We start from the raw sequence: 18,917 nt of genomic DNA, 5'->3' as shown, positions 1-18,917 counted from the left end.
TTGTACATTTTATTTATGTAAATGTCAATTTTATGTATGTATTATAAAAATATAAAACCAAATCTCATAAAAAATAATTTCAACAAATATCTTTAAAATTTTTTTAAATATTTATTTATTGTTGCACACACATTGAGTGTGCCTTAATCACTAATTTGAAATTAGAGGATAGCTTCATGTAATTGTCGTACACCTCATGAGAGGTTTGTGAAATTATTCCTTTTTATTTAAATTTGTCACATCTCAAAATTACAAGGTTTAATGATTATTTCATTGTAAATGAATTTTCAGTTATTTTGAGGACTAATGCTAGTTTTTTTTTTCCCGTTGTTACTATTTTCAGTCTCTGTTTTGCCTCTTGCATAGTACTGGCGATGATGGCAAACCTGATGTTAAACGAAGCATTAATTAGTATCTCTTTATAACTAATTATGAAAGTTTATTTTGGTGATAGGATTATGGATTTTTGTGTTTATATGTGTCTGTACTTTACTTTATTTATTTTTCCTTGGAAAAATAGATAGATATAGTAGTTATCACAATTATCTAAAGTTGATGTCTCAAAGTTATGAATAGTTTGGCCCAAAAAAAAAAAAATTAAAACAAGGAGAGACATCACGCCATACGCCAAACAGATGCTTTCCTGTAGATCATGTAGTGACCAATAAGCCTTGGCAATCTGAAAATTTTTCTTGAGATGAAAACTATTCTTGAGTTACCTTAATTTGTAATTTGTGGCATTTTTTTTTTTGTTGCAATGATCAATATTTTTAGCACATTTCTTAGGCAGAAAAACATCCAAGAATTCCATCTCATGATAACTACCAAGTATTGGATGAGACTAGATCACAACTGAATTCCATGTCTAGAATTGCATCACTTGCCCCATTCCATTCTTAACCGTCAGTAAGTGCTAGAACGTGCAAACATGGCTTTATATGAATCAAACTGTTGTCTTCCGCAATCAGAAGATCAAACAGAAGTTTGGCAAGTGCAAATAGTAAAGAAAAAACAGCACTAACTCAAAAAAATGGCTTCCTTTTCAGCAACTCTTTTTCTGATCCTCTCAGTATTTTTGGACTCAATTGTACCCATCATTTGCCCCTCAGTCATAGAAGACCTTAACAACTTGAAACCACCGCCAGACTTCAACGCAACAATCACAAACAATTGCATCAACAACCCTTCACTGAGATACTGCAATGCTACGCCTTTTGATCTTGAAGAAATCTTCAAGTCCACCATTGTTGCTAGCCATTTGTGTAACATTTCGCATAATCCAAACTGCGTTGAATCATTCCCTAAAATAAACCTTCACAAGAAACCACACTTAGCTCCTCTTTATCTGTCTTTCACTTTCTTCTGGAAATACTGTCCCTTAACCATCACATACATTGATATTTCGAACAATTCCTTGAAGGGGAATTTCCCTACTGATATCTTTTACTGTTCACAGATTCGTGATCTTGACTTAAGCCATAATAATTTCGTTGGTGATGTTCCTGTAAAAAACCTTTCTTCGCTTCCTAATCTCACTTCTCTGAATCTTTCATACAATCATTTCTCAGAAAGTGGAAACTTGGATGCTGAGTTGTTTAAACGTTTTAATTCTACGAGTTTTATTCATTCTGGTATTTTCCCTGATCATAGCAAGTTTAGTTTTAAAGTTTTCTTGATTCTGGTGGTTTTACCTATCTTTGTGCTGGTAATGGTATTTTGTTTATGCGTATTGTGCTCTTCGCGACTGGATATATTAACTGGGTGTTTCAGAAGGAGATACGAGTTCACACCATCAATGCTAAAGGCAGCAACAAAAGGATTTTCCAAGAAGAAATTGGTAGGGAAGACAAGTTCAGTTGATGTTTATTATGGGATTTTGAGAGATGGAACTGAAGTGAGAATCGAGGTATACAATGAGAGTCTTTCAAAAGAAGATGCTCGCAGAATATTTGCTGAAGGATGTAAGATTCTTTCTCAACTAAGGCATAAGAACTTAGTTAGAGTATTGGGATGGTGTGATACCCGCAGATTAAGAGCCACAGTCAGTGAATGGAAAGATGGAGAGAATGTGGAGACATGGCTTAGAAATGCTAATCCTTCATGGAAGCGCAGAATGAAAGTAATGGTTGGGATCCTTCAAGGAGTGCGTTATCTTAATGAAGAATGGCCTCAAGTTGAGTGTGATCTTAAGACTAAAAGCATATTACTGAATGATGATGGAGAGCCCTTAATATCAAGGTTCAAAGTGGATGATGGTAACAACAATACCAAGAGTAAGTAAATGCCTTATCTTCCATATATAGGCTTAATATTTGCCTATTTTTAAACCATATATGTGCTTAATGCTTTTCTGTTTGCAGGAATATTCAAGTTTGGCTTGTTTATACTGGAGATGGTTTCAAATATGAGGCCAATGGAAGAAGTTGAGAGTAGTGAGGCTGGTTTTGTTCAGTGGTTTAGACTTCACTACCCTCAGAACTTTGAGAAATTGATTGATGAGAGAATGAAAATGAAAGAAACAGTTGTTGATCAAGCCAAAGAAGCTATTGAACTGGGGCTGTTGTGCACTGATCTATCACGGGTCCGTGAGCAACCAAGCTGGGACCAAATCTCCTATGTGCTGTCAAAAAGTTCTAGCATGGCCTTGGCGGGTAGCGATCACAGAAGATATTATCAGGTGGATGGAAGGAGGAAGGCCAAATTCTTGCAAACAGATGAGTCAGATGATGAAATTCAGATGGATCCGCATTCAAGTGTTGATCATAGAAGATTTCTGGTTGTATAGTTGGTCACCAGATGAACATTAACTAGCTCGAAACTATGTGATTGTTGTTTGATTTGGATTATATCATGGTGTATTATTGACTTATATTTGCAATACTATCGTGCATCAGATGCAAAATAGCTTTTCTTTTGGAAAGATTCTTGATTAACTCTCTAACATTATCAGACTTGGATAATGTCCCCTAACCTAACTTGTGCTGCATAGCAGAGTCAACAGAACACTCGCCAGATTCTGGTCGAAGAAAGAAGATTATCTCTTAGTGTTTTCCAACAGATTTGATGGAGTTACTTGTTGAAATTCCTTAATTTCTTTGTTAAATCTCCTCCCTTCCCATTAGGACAAACCTAATCATTTCTTCCCACTAAAATCCCTGCAAACGTTTTCCAACAAGTTTAATGGAGTTACATTTATTTCTGTTTGTCCACTAAAAATTTCTCCGGTTTTTACTTTTAAAGCTTTTTTCTTAAAAATCTTGGGAAAGTCTGTATCCAAGTTTACAAAATACTAGCTTGCAGTATAGGGAGCTTTGAGCAAATGAAAAACTTGATATCATTCATGCTATCCCATAGTTTCACAGTTAGTTTAAGCATCTGTTGGCTTAGCTACGGAAGAAATAAGATTGTATTGATAAAGATCAGAGTTTCAATACCAATTGCATTTATACTAGCTTTACTTTTGAGTTAGAGCTTAGATTGATTTAGCTTCAGACCAATTCCTTTGGTTTGGAGATCCAAGAAGCTTGCAAAATCAACCAGTATGGGCAAGATAACTGACAGAATCCCAACCTCGGTAGAGAGCTCTATACGAAAACTGGGAGAATGATGAACTCCAAATGTCACCCTGTTTCACTGCATCCTACAAGGTTGTGACATGATCGAATGCAGGAGTAATAAGAGAAGGTGGAAATCAGACGTCTTTGCATTTGAATGCCAGAATTTGAGAGTGGACTTCAAGGTTGGAGGTACTTCCAGCCCTATAATGTCATCAAATTTATGTAGATACTGCGGTGCAAATAAACAAAATTTGACACAAAAAGGACAATTTGAAACAGCAAGAACCTCCTTATGGATTATGTCTTAGTTTGGCAAGTGCAAATTGATTGGATTGCAAGTCCGCAACTCTTGGTGGGCGTTTTTGTGTATGACTGCTTTGAATGGATTATATGCCCGAAAGTTATAATAGACACGAACCACAGCAGAAGCAAGAAACGGAAGAAAGATTGATTACAATGCAGTGGTAATGATTGATTACAATGTCTTATGATAAGTTATCATGTCGTGTACTTTGGAGAAATTTTCAAAAAATTTCCAGATATGAATAGGTGAATCTCTTGTGCAGGTTTGACGAGTTTCCAAATTCCAATGTCTACCATTATCAGGACAAACAACCAAAGGCTCTTTTTGAGAGTTAGATGATCGAATTTTAAGATGCAACTCTTGACAAACCATGATGCCAACTAGGCATGTTAATGGGTAGGGTCTAGGTTGGATCCCTTTAATCCAGATCCAGACCCATTTAATTTAATTAGATCCAAATCCAGATCCAGACCCTTTTGGGTCTAAAAAAATAAGTTCATATCCAAACTCTTATGGATCTGGATATCCAATGGGTATCTATGAGTATTTTCTAAACATATTAAAGTAAAAATGTATTTAAAATATATAGAGTTCATAAATAATATAAATACTATCCAATTTTTGTTTTCAAATAATAAAATTAACATTCAACAAGTTGAATGCAATATTGTGAATTCAAAGAAAGAATTATTATTGACTACTTCTATATATTTTCAAAGATTTAACTGCATCCACATCTAATATTTCATTTGTTTGCCTTAACCTTTTCTCCTTTACTTGAAAAAGTTTGTATCAATTAAAATGACAACTAGAATTAGTTTTTAAAAAAGAAAACAACTATAACATATATAAATATTTAGTCTTATTAAAAAAATGTAATTTTGTACCTCTTTTTCTTATTTAAACCTCAATGTTGCTAGATGTCTCGCAATCTAGCACTGAAATAGTGAATGCAATAAAAGTCATTTGATTAAGGACCGATGGCAAATAAATAATAGAATAACAAAAAGTTATAAACATTTACTCATTTTTTTATTCAATCCAATCATCAGTAATCACTAATATTTCAACCATATCTAGAAGCAATCGGCACGAGTCTCATCAATCACCCAACCATCAATACTAAATACAAATTCTGATGTCATAAAATCTTATTGTATTCGATCCAATAGTCATAAAATATTTTATTATTTTATAAATTTACTAATATATATTATTTAATTAAATATATATGGGTTTGAGTAAGGTCTAGTATGGATCTAGATTTGGATATGGATTGTAGAAAATCAGATCCTACCCAGACCCACAACTCTTTCACAGGTCCGGGTTTGGGTAAGGTTTAGATTTGCGAAATTAAATCCAAACTCTACCCAAATATATTGGATCTGGATTAGATCCGGATAAGATCCGACCCATTGACATGCCTAATGCCAACCATATAAAAATCTAATGGGGTCTTGATTTGCTGCAGAAAATCAGCCTTCCGCACTTTGAACATTTTGAAGTAACATTTTCATTGTTCGCTTTGGTTTGTCACTTTGGTGTATATTGTAGACAAACAACATCCTAAAGGTTATTTAGTCTTTTGCACATTTACAAACTAAAGGAAAGTGAATATAAAATTTTCAATTTGAAACCTTCTTTCAGTGTTCATCCGTCGAGTTTCTATACCACCAATCTTAAAGCCATATTTTGCCTACGTCTGATGGCAAGTTCATTACAAAATTAGCTACCAACAATGTCAAATTGGAGTAATTTGATGGAAGCGACTTCATTCGTTCGAAAAAGGGCGTTCACCACGCAGATTTTCGTGAAGTGGGATGTGTTGGAAAAACAACGACTATTGCATAAACAAAAGCTGCCAACGCACTGTCCAGGATTCCCTTTTGAAGATAGGAAGGACAGCGGAAGAGAAGAACTCGTATTCCTTAGTATTCCTCCCTAGTTGAATTGCCAATTTCATCCCTCAACCTTTTGTTTTCTTTAAAAAAAAAAAAAAAACTATTTTTGTCGCTTAACTGGTTTATGAATCAATTCAGTCCCTCAACTTTAAAAATCCTTCTATCGTGGTCCGCTAAAACTTTTTGCCTTGAAATAGAAAAGTCACCAGCCCCACAAGGGGTATGTTTGTAACTTCAGGTAAGCCATCGTATTAAAACAAAAAAAAAAAAAGAAAAATTGCTTGCTCAATAAAATTTGGGCAGCATTTGAGAGCAAGAAAACCAAGGGAAAAGTATGATTTGTTCCAATACTGTCCAAAATTTTCTTTTCTAGGGTTTTAATACAACGTCTTGCATGAAGTTTCAAAAATACCCTCACATAGCCGCAAATTCAAAAGGACCTAACTGGCGGAGAATTTTGTTTGAGGAATTGTATTGGCTCAAAAACAAGTTAAGGGATGAAAATGATTTTAAGTGAAGAAGTTGAAAGAGTAATCGGAGAATTGAAGGCCTTAATTAAATGACAATGGAAGTCGTGAAGAGAGTTTGGTGTCTCGGGAGTGTGCCTTTAACAAATTGTTACAGAGCAGGGTTTTCTTAAAGAGCACACCTCCTTAAATGGCGGTGGCGGCGGCATTGCAAAATGAGGCCAAAACATGTCTGAGCCCGGGTTCGAACCGGGGACCTCTAGTGTGTGAGACTAGCGTGATAACCGACTACACCACCCAGACGAGGACATTGTCAACTGCCTACGTGATGACAAGTTTACAAAATTAGCTACCAACAATGTCAAATTGGAGTAATTTGATGGAAGCGACTTCATTCGTTCGAAAAAGGGGGTTCACGTCCTTTTGGTAGCATTGAAAGTGGCATAGGACTTGACTGATAATGAGATATGTTTGTTGGCATATCCTTAATTCAATGAGTGATGACTGATGACCCTTTCTATGTCTACCATACTATCAATACAATCAAGGAACTATGCGATAAATTGGAAGCCAAGTACATGCATGCACCAAGATGCTACAAGTAAAAAGTTTTTTGGTTACCCTTTTAGTAATTGGGAATCTTTGATGGAGAATGGAAAGCACATGTAGGGATGACATTGGTCATGCACCCTCAAAAATTTCTCTTAGCAAAGTGTAACCTACTCATCTAAGTTTTTTTTTTTTTTTTTGTCTTATCAAACTCTATCAGATAACTCAATAAATTTTGATTCTCATTGCTAAACCCTGTTGCTTGAGTTTAAATTACCCATTGTATATTCTCTACTGCTAGGACTGCATACAAATCGAGCCGCTTACGATTGGGCGCGCACTCTAGAGGTCTAGAAGGTTCGCTTCACGAACCGTACTACGTGGACGGTGGATAAGGGGTCCACATCATCATCGAACTCGAGTTGAGTTCGAACCAAGTAAGTCGAATTCGAGTTTAAAAATATCAACTTCGTTAGTTCGTGAATTCGATTATATATATATATATATATATTATTTTAATAGTAAAATTACTTATATATTTCTAATATTTTATTATTTGTTAAAAAATTATTATTTTATTCATTTTTTAAAAATTAAATAATTATTTTTTATTTTTTAAAAATAATTTAATTAATTTTTTTATTTTTTTAAATCTCGAGCTCGAGTTCGAGCTCGACTCGAATTTGAGCCGAGCTCGAGCTCGAGTTTGACATTTTGACCTCGTTGAACTCGGGCTTAAGTTCGAACTTAATAAAATTAACTTGAGAATCAGCTCGATTAGGCAAAAATTTGACTCGACTTGACTCGTTTACACCCCATATCTACTGCTAATATGAATAGAAATAAAGGGAATTAATTTTTTTTATCAAACTAAAATCAATATATACATTATATTAAATTAACACACTAACCTAAAATCCTAAATTTTGTGAAGGGTTAAATCAACATTTTGCCATAGACACACACACACAAAAACAAAAGCACGTGCGATGCATTTATGCACCTAAAAAATTTTTTTTAGGAACCAAATTATTTCTTGTGAGGCACGAGTAATCGCCATATATAGGACAGAAGTCATTTCACTTGGATACAACTAATTTGATTGAATCTAAACTAACATGCAAGTTAGCTTTTATGTCAGCCACTTTTTCTTTCTTGTACAGAAAGTACCACAAAACATTTTTTATATCTGGCCAAAAGAATCTTAACATCTTCATATTTTAAATGCTAATTTTATGCGTCTCAAAAATAAAATCAGTCCAATTCTAACCACCTTTTAAAGTGGTAAAAATGGCAGAAAACTAATTGAAAACATTTTCAACCAAACTATTACAGAGAAGTGCTTATTAAAAAAATAATGGAGGGATAAAACAAAAGGTAATAATAAGTGAGGGACTAAAGCTAAAATTTATGCAAATTTGTTGTCATTTCTTAGGTCCTCTTTCCCTGTGCGCTTCTCACTTAACATTTCTCCCGACCATTTCCCTTTTTAAATCACTTAAATTAGTACATCTGCAATGCTTATTCTTAAAGTTAATTGAACCTTTTTTTTTTTCTACTCTCCCTACACTTTTTCTATTCTCAACTGTTAAGCAAATCATTCGAATTTTGAATCTAATAGGTGGAAGAACTCTAAAACTCCTCCCTTAACCACAAAACCAATCCTAGTAATTAAAGTTACTTGAACTTGTTTCTCATTTTCTTGCATAGAAACTATTTTGGAAAATGCCTTTTCCTTTTAAATCATATAAAAACTATAAATATTGCTTTTGTATCAAAATGTTTTCTTTGTACCTACTACCCTTCCTCACATCTTTCTCACTTCTAACTGCGAGACTCATGCTTCAAACCCTAAATCTGACGGCGAAAAAAACTCTAGAATTCCTCTCCTGACCACTGAGACAACCACAATAATTTTTTTTTAGTGGTAGATATCAATTTACTCCGCCAGGAGCTTCTGCATGTACTTTAGGTACTTCTTGAGCCACTAAGGAGCATTCTTTCAAAAGGCATTTTTGGGGCAAGTCTCGGAGGGGAAAAGGCATTTTTGGAGCGAGTCTCGAGACGAGGCGATGCCCAAATGCCCTGGACTGTTTGAATAGGACATAAGCGTTGTCGGGCATTCGCCCCACCCCACACGGCGAACACTCGGGCGTCGGGTGTTTGGGGCATTTTTGTATTTTTTGTATTTTTTTTTTAATTTTGAACTTTGATTTTACTATTTTATCTTCTTTATCTTTGTTCGCTACCCTTATTATTGTTTAATAATTTTGAAGAATGATTCCATATATTTGTTTTTGGAAATAGCTTGAAAAAATATAAATTAAAAGCATCCATGACTTTATTTCCTATATTTTTTTTCCTTTTCTTTGATCCCAAAATATAACTATTTTTTGTTAACATGATTTTAGATGGCTAATGTCTGAGTTAAAGTTATGTTATGATTTTACTTGTTAGATAATGATAATATTTTTATAATTTTCTTAATTTTATCAATTCTTTGTATTTAATAGTAATATACATATGAATATTGTAATTTTGTAGTATTATTACATATTTTATTTTTTTTATATATTTAAAAAATAAAATTTGTGGAACTTATGCCCCACGCCGTGGAGCATTTGCCCCAGTTGGGTGGACATAAAATGTCCGGACGCTCTCGCCTTTTAAAACATTGCTGCGGAGGCAGTTTATAAGTAAATGTGTTGTTGCTAATAGGATAGTTGTCCACGATCCAAATGAGACGCTGCCCATGTTTGCCAAAATATATTGAGTCAAGAACTTATATTCCAGCCTCCAGGTGTACAAAACCCAGCTAATGCCACAGCCCTCTGGAATTTCGTTACAAATAGACCGGGTACAGAGCTTCTTGTTCGTAACAGAGCCCATTTGAAGATGACTCCTGCCAGAAGAATCCAAACTCCTCCTCCATTTCAAAATAGGCGTTGTTGCTTGCTGGTGTTCCATTACCCATTGGATTCTCGCATGACCAATCAGCTTCACCATTGCTGCCCTAGACTAACGTTAAACAAAATAATTAACCTCCGGATTACTGTAGCTACTATGCTATAATAATTTCACAATGTGGCGCTGTTACTCACTTCAACATTTTGTCCCACAATCCGTTGGATTGCGTTCATTTCCCCCAAAGCAGAGCTATCAAAAGCTGAGCGATTCCCATTAGATTGGGACATAGTTACCCGACCAAGATCCAAATAAATGGTCCAAAATCAGTACCAAACTATTGGTGTAGAGAGAAGTGCAAGATCATCCAGCTTCCGAATAAGGACCCCAGGGCAATACTAGCTGTAGGACAGCCGGTTCTGCTTCTGGTGCAGAACTACGAGAAAGCTGGTTTGGGTAATAGGACTGAAGATAACAAATCCCATGAGTGGTGTAAATGAAAGTGCTGCAATGCCAAATGAAGATGTGATCAAAGCAGGTGAAGCAGCAGATGTTAGAAATAAAAATCAGAAAAGGGGGGAGGAAGCAAGAGCCAGAATCCTGTGAAAATTGCGATACCTCACGTAGTGGTTACATAATGGAGATGACCTTTGAGGAGATTACTTCTAATTGTGCCACTGAGCAAAGTTCAGGAGTTAATGCTCTTCATGTTTTTAGGAGACCCTTTCGCCAAAAGCATTAGGTTTGCTGCAATGAAAGTGGTCCTGATGATGATGACTTTCAGAGCCCTATTGCTAATTTTCACTGGAAGGTTTTGCAGCAATTTGCTTCTTTTTCCCCTTTCTAAGGCAAAAAACAAGTGCAATTAATGCAAGAGCCTAGAACTATGCTTACAATAGGTCCATCTTTCAGCCCCTTATCTCCATTTCCAGTATTTGGATGTGTTGTTTGATTTTTTGGAATCCCTGTCTGCACCTGGAGCTGGAGAAGAGCATTCCTGAATCTACCAGGAGGAGGTGGGGTATATGGCAGTGGCGGAGGAGCAGGACGATTGGAAAAGGAATTCCCATTGTATCTGTTTGATGGTAAATGTCAAAGGGCAAAGATCTAAGAAGTTTGTATAATGGGGCAATATTATAGATAACTTACTTAAAGCTACAGATGGAGAGGAGTTCATGTGGTATTCATCCACCGAAATTGTTGTTTGCAACATATCTACAACAAAAGGAAAAGAAAAGAAATGAACACAAGGTGTTATGTGATGTAAGCTGGGGTTAAAGTTCACGTAATTTCTCAGAAGGTAGAGACACTTACAAATCTATCAAAGGCTACCCAAGCAAAATATTGAGTGAACCAGTCAATTGGTTATTTTGCAAATAATTGCAAGAACACGTACTGCATGAGAAACTTCAGCAAGTAAATAGCAACCTCAATAAGAAGCACCATGCAAAACTTACAGAGTAGAAAATTTTGATAATGAGATGAAGGATCGAGGAAGGTCTATAGTCAAATTGTTGTTGGAGAGATCTGTGACATAGATGCAAGTGAGAACATTGTTTTAGAAAAGCAAAATTGAAAAAAGATTGGTATGCCAAATAATATGGATACAAGTCTTTCATGGTAAGGGAATCTCCTCTTTAATGTACCATAAGGTTGTAGCTAAATGCCCTTGATGATGACATATCTAGAAATTATTCTTCATGAGAATGTGCACTAAAACTGGAATGTAAACGCCGAATTCCAATTCATTGAAAATTTAAAGACAATCAATTTGAAGCATTGAAGGTGGTAAAAACTGAATTGTGGTTTATCACTTCAATAAATATGTGTAGATGAAATCTGAATAGCTAGATGTTAGAACTTTATCCTTTGCAGTTTATTCCCTTGTGTATAACTAACCATCCAAGAACAACAACCAAGTAGCATGAGCATGGTATGCCCAACCAAATACCATAGTATACTTGGCTATCAATAAATATTTCTGTCCAGTTTCAGTGACTCATCCCTTTTTAAGTTACCTTACATTTTGGTTATCTAATGCACTTGTACAAAATAAATCTTCTAATGTGTTCACTGTTTCTTAAAATAAGATTAGAACAGCTGGGAGTTGGTCCTATAGTGTATTGATGGCTGTATTTTCAAGTGGCTTGGAAAACAAATTTCATTAAATGGACTGTACGTAATATAAAATTAAGAAAATTTCTAGAAGTCTCAGCAAGCAACTCTGAATATGGAGGAGCAAAAATAGAAGTTCCTTTGTAATGATTGCTCCTAAATGTATCAAAATCAATAAGCTAAAGATTGTCAGTAACTAAATCCCTTACAACATTGCCATGTGAAAATGATTGTTGAAACATTCCTAAAGCAAATAGTCAGAGTTAGAAATAAGAGAATAAAGCTAATATATGCAATTGAAATCGTGAAAGATTTGTGACTCAAAAATAGCTAAGGTCGGCCATGTGAGAGATGGAGTAAGGAAGATTCACATTTATATTATTATAAGCAAGGTTTCTGTAGTGACAAATAACTTATCATTAGAAAATTAAAGAAACAAAAGACATGAGACGGTACACCAACTTACAGTTCACTGAATTATGGGACTTACATACGCATAAGGTTTGGCGGTAACTGATAAGGAGTTGAATCATAAATGATATTGCTAGTGAAATTCCTAAGATAAATAATGCACATAGTGATTACAATGTTTAGTGGCTGTTAACATTAGAAGCACCTTAAAATTCAATGATCTTTGAGCTCATTATCGATCACAAACACAACAGTCTTACAATGTTTTTAAGGACATAAGACTATTCAACAAGTATTTCATTATTCCATTCAGAACTTCGATATCAATCTATAAACTTACAGCGAAACAACTGCAGAGCTTTGACAGGTAATTCCTTTTCATGACTGTGCAGATGGATCGCTATCATTGGTTTTCCAACCAGTTAGTTGTGGAGGACTATTTAGTGTATTGTACAAAACTTGCAGAGTTGTTATTGCAGAAACATAAGGAAACATAAGAAGTCAATATTGGAAAACAAAATGAAAATAGTTCTTTAATATTAAGAAAAAAGTTCCAATTTTTTCCCTACTGTTGGCTCTCAAAGCCATCGAAAGAACAAAAGGAAAATAAATAGCTAAGAAGTGAATAATCAAGCTATTTATGATCAGAGAGCATAAGGTCAATTCAAAGATCATTCATGATCAACATATCTTCAGAGATTTCACTAAAGACATAGTTCTGCATCACAAGATTATTCTATCATCTAACAAAACCAATCCTGATTCTTGACATAGAATAAACGTCAAATCCAATAACAAAAAAAAAAAGGAAGAGAAAAAGCATCATTTTTGCTGACTATCAGATTCAATAGGAACATCTCTAGCTCACCTCAAAAAAACAGCATAAACGAAGTAGATGAGAGAATTATGCAGACACATCAGTTGCAGGCATTGTATGCTAAATATCCAAAGTTAACACTAAGCATCACAATAGTAGATAGGTTAAATTCCAAAATGCAGGAAAATGCAAAATCTGGTTTAAAGGTCATAACATAAATAATGGCAAAAAACATATGTTTAGCACAAAGAAACAGAACCTAGAAATGGACTTCTGCAAAGCAATGAGAAAGCCAACAGGAAAAGCAGAGTAGTGAATAATGCATGCAGCGGTGTAGCATGGAGAAGAGAAGACCTAATTTTCCAATTTCCAATAGCAAAAGTGGAAGCCTACAGTGAAATGACCTTGTTAGACAAGGATTGAAAACGGTTAGTCCATTCAATAAGCATCTACAAAGAGAAAAATGTAATTATACAACTCAAATAATATTGACTGATAGAACATGAGCATCAAATTTCATTAATGCAATAGAACTATCAAGGGTCCACTAATATCCAGTAGAGACTTGTAAGAAGGACAAAATTATAATATGACCAAAAAGTAATGCAATAGACAGGCATAAAATCTAGTACAATAGACATAAATTGACCACACAGCCTCTATGATAAGCATATAAAGGGCACAAATGAGATATTCCCCAACACAAAAGCATAAGGCAGTTGTACTAGCCCCAACAAAAATAACAAGCAACAAGCTGAAACGACAAAAATATCCCCGGAAGAGCAAATGAAAACCAGTGAATAGTAACTCAAAACGTCTTCTTATATAGTATAAGGAAGTCTCACATGGTGAGATTTTCTATATACTCTTAACATAGTAAAAGAGTACGAAAAATATAAAGAAAAAAAAACTAAAGACGAAAAATGATATGACGCCCGAATCATTAAACTCCAAAATTTTAAGAAAAATTGAAACTAATATCTATCAAAAGTAGTCCAATTTAACAGCTACAATCTAACCATTCACCAAGTAGAAATATCCAAACAAAAGAAAGCCAAAGGTTTACCTCTAAATTTTCCGTTAAAGGTCTTTGAATAATATCCATCTACACCAGAAAATTAGAATTCTAAGCATTAGAAACAAAGAAAATCTGAGAGTAGCAAAACCAACAAAATGAATACCCATTCTGCAGGTACAACTTTTCACAATATGACAATATAAGTAAAAATTTCTTTTAGAAACAAGAAACACTTGTAACCTTGCAAATTTTCTTATAGGACTATATGGTCGATGCGGATATCAAGGTGATGTGTGTACGTTATCAGAAGTAGATATAAGGGCCTAAAGCAAGCTACTTCCTTTTGCCAAGCTTATTGAGTTCATGTTTATCTCCTTTTCCATCTCCTATTTCTTTACTTCCTGCACGCCCAAAATACCAATAAGGAAAAATCTAAACTTTTTTTCCAAAAATCAAGAACATAATCACAAATAGAGGTGTCAAATAAAACTATTTAACTAATTTTACCCATACCCGCCCATTAATAAATGAATATGAGTACATTAAATTTTTATATATGGATATAAATGAGTTACCCAATTATACCCATTTATTAAATGGGTTTAATTGGGTAACCCATCTAACCCATTCAACCCATTTAACTTACATTCCCAACCTTTTGTATTTCCCGTTTTCACCGTCAATCTTCTTCTCCTCCCCACCAGCAAGCCCACTGCTTCCCCCCCTTCTTCCTCCAGTGTTTGTTTCCCCCATCTCTTCTCCCCGTCTTTGTTAATAGAAGGTTTTTGCCCCTTCCATGTCCGATTCCTGAGTTGATCTCTGAATAAACCCCCGGTGTCTTGAAGATTTTCCCGGAGAATGTTAAGAGTCTGATGCCCACTTGGACTGCGTTTTCACTCTAATGAAAGAGCCTGAGCTGAGTTGATCCAAGGTTCTTTTGGTATTGACATTTTTGGTATGCTGTACCATTCTTTTGTTTCTTATATAGGCCTTATATAACTGTTTGTAATAGCGTATGCAAATTTTTATTTAGTTAAGCTTGATTTTTCAGAGCTATATTACTTGGTTTGGTAACCAGTTAAGGTAATCTATGCGCTACTAGTTGTTGTGCCTTCTCTCTGAATTGGGCTAAGTTCACCCAGTAATCTGGTATGTGGTTTTGACAGTCAAGAATTTGATGTAGTTAAGCTTAACTTTGGAAGGCTAATAATGGTATAATTAATTTCAGGATTCTCTAATTAAGTTCAGTTTTGCAGATTGCTGAATCTAATTAAATATTGCACCGTAGTATGTTATCATTCTTAAGTTTTTGGACATCTTGGACTGGTTAAATGATTGTTTCGCTTACCTTTGTTTGCAGATTGCATGAGATCTTATTTAGTAAAAAGCTCTGTAGATTTATGGCTGGACCAAATTGACATACTTGGTAAAAAAAAAAGAAGGCAATAATTGTTAAGTGTGCTTGTCTAGCAAAACCAATCACTGTATTGGTTCTACCACTATCGTGATTGTGATCAATATGTTCATCCTAGGTGCATTTGCTTGCTTGACCAATATCCAAATGTCAAATTTGGGGATTCCCTTCAAGTTGAAATTCACTAGATGAGGTGTACAAAGTTGGTAGTATAGATAACAGAAATGCTATCCCATCATGATCCAACAGATGAGTTGTCAGAGCACATTCAGGAACAATGTTCTTATACAAGCCATGAGCCTACCAATACAGGGTGTATTGTTCAAGTTTCTTTGCCATGCAATAAGAGGGTGCATCAAGATGTCCCAACTAGATGGAACTCTACATTTGTGATGCTGGATGGTGCACTTGAATATAAGCTTGCCTTTCATCAGTTGCACGTGGTTGATCGCAACTTTAGCAGATTTTACCCAACTGAAGAAGAATGGCTTAAGGTGCAGAAATTTACAACAATGTTGAGGCCTTTTTATGACCTGACCACCCTTTTTTCGGGGACTAACTATCTAACTACAAATTTGTATTTTCATGGTGTCTGGAAAATTCAAAAAGTTATCACGGAAGAGGTCAATAATTTAGACATTGAAGTGAGTGAAATGGCCAAGCAAATGAGTAAATATCGTACTTCGCTCCTACCAGAAAATGTGGAGGTCTTGTTATGTGCTAGGGACTGGTTATATGGAGTAACAGGTATGTTATACTTAACCTTTCGGTGCACATGATCTTGTATTTTACTTTTTGGTCACTTATTGAACTTTACTTTTGATTTCAGCTTCTGAAGATGAAGAAGATAAAGAAAGACTGAGTATTGACTTTGCACCTTTAGTTGCTAAACTTACTAACCTTCATGTTTAGGTAAGCTGTATTCTTATGATCATGGAGATTGTTAGAAATGTGGTGAAAAGAATTTTATCTTTTTGTCTAGATGAAATTTTAGCAAAAAACAGAACTTTGAATTTGGTTTTGGTTTTGGTTGCCAGGAATCTTCTCTGTTTTGTGTTGAGCCAGCAGCAAACTTTTAGGTTGCTATCTTTGTACTGTCAAGTGGATATTTGTACTGTCACCGGCACTCCTTCAAGCTGCTTACTACAGGTGTTTGAAATGGTCGGTTTTGAAGTCACGTAAACTGGTCCTTGATGTTGTCAACTAAACTTGGTTTATTCTTCTCCTTGATGTTTATCAGAGGATTCAAATCAGGGAATAATATTTGTTTCTTGCTACAATATGTGTCTCTCTGCTGTGTTAAGTTTGTTCAACCTGCTTGGTGGTAATTTGTGCTAGCAGAGCAACCTGCAGTTATTATGCAAAATTGACACTGAAATTTTTGTAATGTAAGGGTACCTTTTTCTTCATTCACGTTCTTTTTCTTCATTCACCAGTGAGCTAGAGGAGTTTTATCATTTATGCTATGCAGTTGTACGAAGCTTGAGAAGCTGAATGCTTGTTATTCGTATTTATTGAAAATTTGTCTTTATTTGTATGCTAAATGAAGTGATTGCTAGTCTTCATCAGGATTTTTAACTATTTTTTATGTTAAGTATTTTTGTTTTATTTGTTATATTTATTTGTTGGTTTTATCTTATCGCTTTATTTCCTTGTAATTTATTAATTTGATCATTTTTTAGCATCATCAATTTATGACAAATTTTAGCTTCCTTTCTTACCTTTTCAAATGAAATTTTAAATTTATAAACGAAAAAATACTAGGGGTTCGAAGTTTTGGATTAAATTTTTTTGTTAACTTTCATATTATTTAGTCCAAATTTTTAGATTCTCATTGTTCAATTATTAAATAATATGTAATTTTGCGACATGGCATGCGGATGGAAAAAAATTGATAATTAGACTTATTTGGCATAATAAGTAAATATTTAAAATTAATGATGGGTGTAAAATGGTATAAATTGATAATTTAGTTAACAAAATGAATTTATATGAGCTTGTAAAAAATTAGAATAAATGGGTTATAAATGGATAATTGGGTTACCCAACTCATTTTTTGACTTACCCATTGATACCCATCTAATTAAATGGATATAAATGGGTTGACTCACTTATACTCATTACCCATTTTACCTAACCCAAACCCGCCCAAATCACCCATTTTGCCACCCAAACCCTCCCCCATCCCCCGCCCCACTGCCTACAAATTCCTCCCGCCCCCGTCCCATCCCCCGTCCCCGCCCCCGCCCCGCCTCGCTTCCCCTGCGCGGCTAATAAAAATTTGTGATATAATTTTATTATAGTTAAATTTTAGCAAATAATCAAGTACTAAAATATCAAAACACCATCAAATTATTATTCATTGTAATTTTACAATTGAAACTTATAAAAACAATCAAACAATAATTATTTGAATACAATATAACATGATGAAATAAATATAACTAAAGTAGTCAAGTTTTCACTTTTGACACAAATACAATCACTAATTCATTATTGTGCTTGTGCTTTTTTTAAGAAAAAATTGTTATTGTATTAAGTGTAATTAGGGATTTAGTATAAATGTATTAGTAAATTTAGTATAATCAATTAATAATTTGTATTAGTACACATATATAATTATTAGTATAATTAATAATATCAATTATATTATATATATACTAATAGACATTATATAATACATATAACTAATCATAAGTTTGTAACTAATTAAATTATATATTATATATATAATTATATATATATTATATTTATTTTTTTAAAGCGAGTGGCGGGGCGGGGGATGGGGCGGGGGTACACTCCTCCGTCCCAACCCCTTCCCCGTTAGCCCCCCGTCCGGTCACCTGCCCCAATTGCCATCCCTGGCAGAGGGCTGAGCAAACTGAGAGAGAATAAACTGGCACCAGCAAGGTGAGTGAACTGACCTGCAAAAAGGAGCGAACTGCGGGGCTAATTTTCCGTTGTGACTACGACGGTCAAGTCAGTTGCGGCTACGAGTAATAATATTGACTACTGTAAATGGCATACCTTGTGTTGTCTCGTTGTGCTATATTTATAGGACTTTTGATAGTAGTTTTATTATAGGTGTTGGATATTTTAATAAAAATATCATTATTATTTTGAATTCATTCACATGCTTATTTTGAATTCAAATGAAATGAGTTACAAATTTTGAAATGAATTTTCAGTTACAAGATGACCATTAAAAATGTAACTTATGAGTTACAAATTTTGAAATGAATTTTCAGTTACAAGATCACCATTAAAAATGTAACTTATGAGATTTATATTTTGTTTTTGTAACCTATGTAATGATTAGGTTTTAAGAATTGATTTATTAAATTTTGACTATTATACAATGACCTAGACCTTTTCAAATTTTGTAACTGAAAAATATGACACATTTACTCCATTAAATGGTAGTATTCTAATACTCCTAAAATTTTAGCCTATGAATAGA

The 18,917-nt window shown here is 34.4% G+C and overlaps 1 protein-coding gene, 1 long non-coding RNA gene and 1 other non-coding gene across 5 annotated transcripts; 1 reads left to right on the top strand and 2 right to left on the bottom strand.

Moving 5' to 3' along the window:
- Nucleotides 1–1,030: 1,030 nt before the first annotated feature.
- Nucleotides 1,031–2,785, top strand: LOC113724562 (uncharacterized). Its single transcript, XM_027247451.1, has 2 exons — nucleotides 1,031–2,273; nucleotides 2,361–2,785. Exons 1-2 carry the CDS (start codon nucleotides 1,031–1,033, stop codon nucleotides 2,783–2,785), a joined length of 1,668 nt encoding a protein of 555 aa, XP_027103252.1.
- Nucleotides 2,786–6,458: 3,673 nt separating this feature from the next.
- TRNAV-CAC (transfer RNA valine (anticodon CAC)) lies at nucleotides 6,459–6,532 on the bottom strand. The gene has a single exon. It is a non-coding gene; the product is annotated as a tRNA-Val (tRNA).
- A 3,001-nt stretch (nucleotides 6,533–9,533) lies between these two features.
- On the bottom strand, nucleotides 9,534–12,955 carry LOC113723703 (uncharacterized). 3 transcript variants are annotated; one of them, XR_011839929.1, is made up of 7 exons: nucleotides 12,549–12,955; nucleotides 10,997–11,077; nucleotides 10,832–10,897; nucleotides 10,577–10,757; nucleotides 10,301–10,446; nucleotides 9,880–10,187; nucleotides 9,534–9,796 (listed from the first exon to the last, which is right to left on the bottom strand). It is a non-coding gene; the product is annotated as an uncharacterized lncRNA (long non-coding RNA). The 3 variants fall into 3 exon arrangements; XR_011839930.1 differs by having other exon boundaries at nucleotides 10,301–10,429; XR_003457120.2 differs by having other exon boundaries at nucleotides 10,301–10,757.
- Nucleotides 12,956–18,917: the final 5,962 nt, after the last annotated feature.

The sequence above is a fragment of the Coffea arabica genome, chromosome 2c (assembly GCF_036785885.1).
Source record: "Coffea arabica cultivar ET-39 chromosome 2c, Coffea Arabica ET-39 HiFi, whole genome shotgun sequence".
In the NCBI taxonomy this organism is placed as follows: Eukaryota; Viridiplantae; Streptophyta; class Magnoliopsida; order Gentianales; family Rubiaceae; genus Coffea; species Coffea arabica.
The sequence above is the reverse complement of the archived record's forward strand: the minus strand, read 5'-3'. Positions and strand labels throughout refer to the sequence as shown.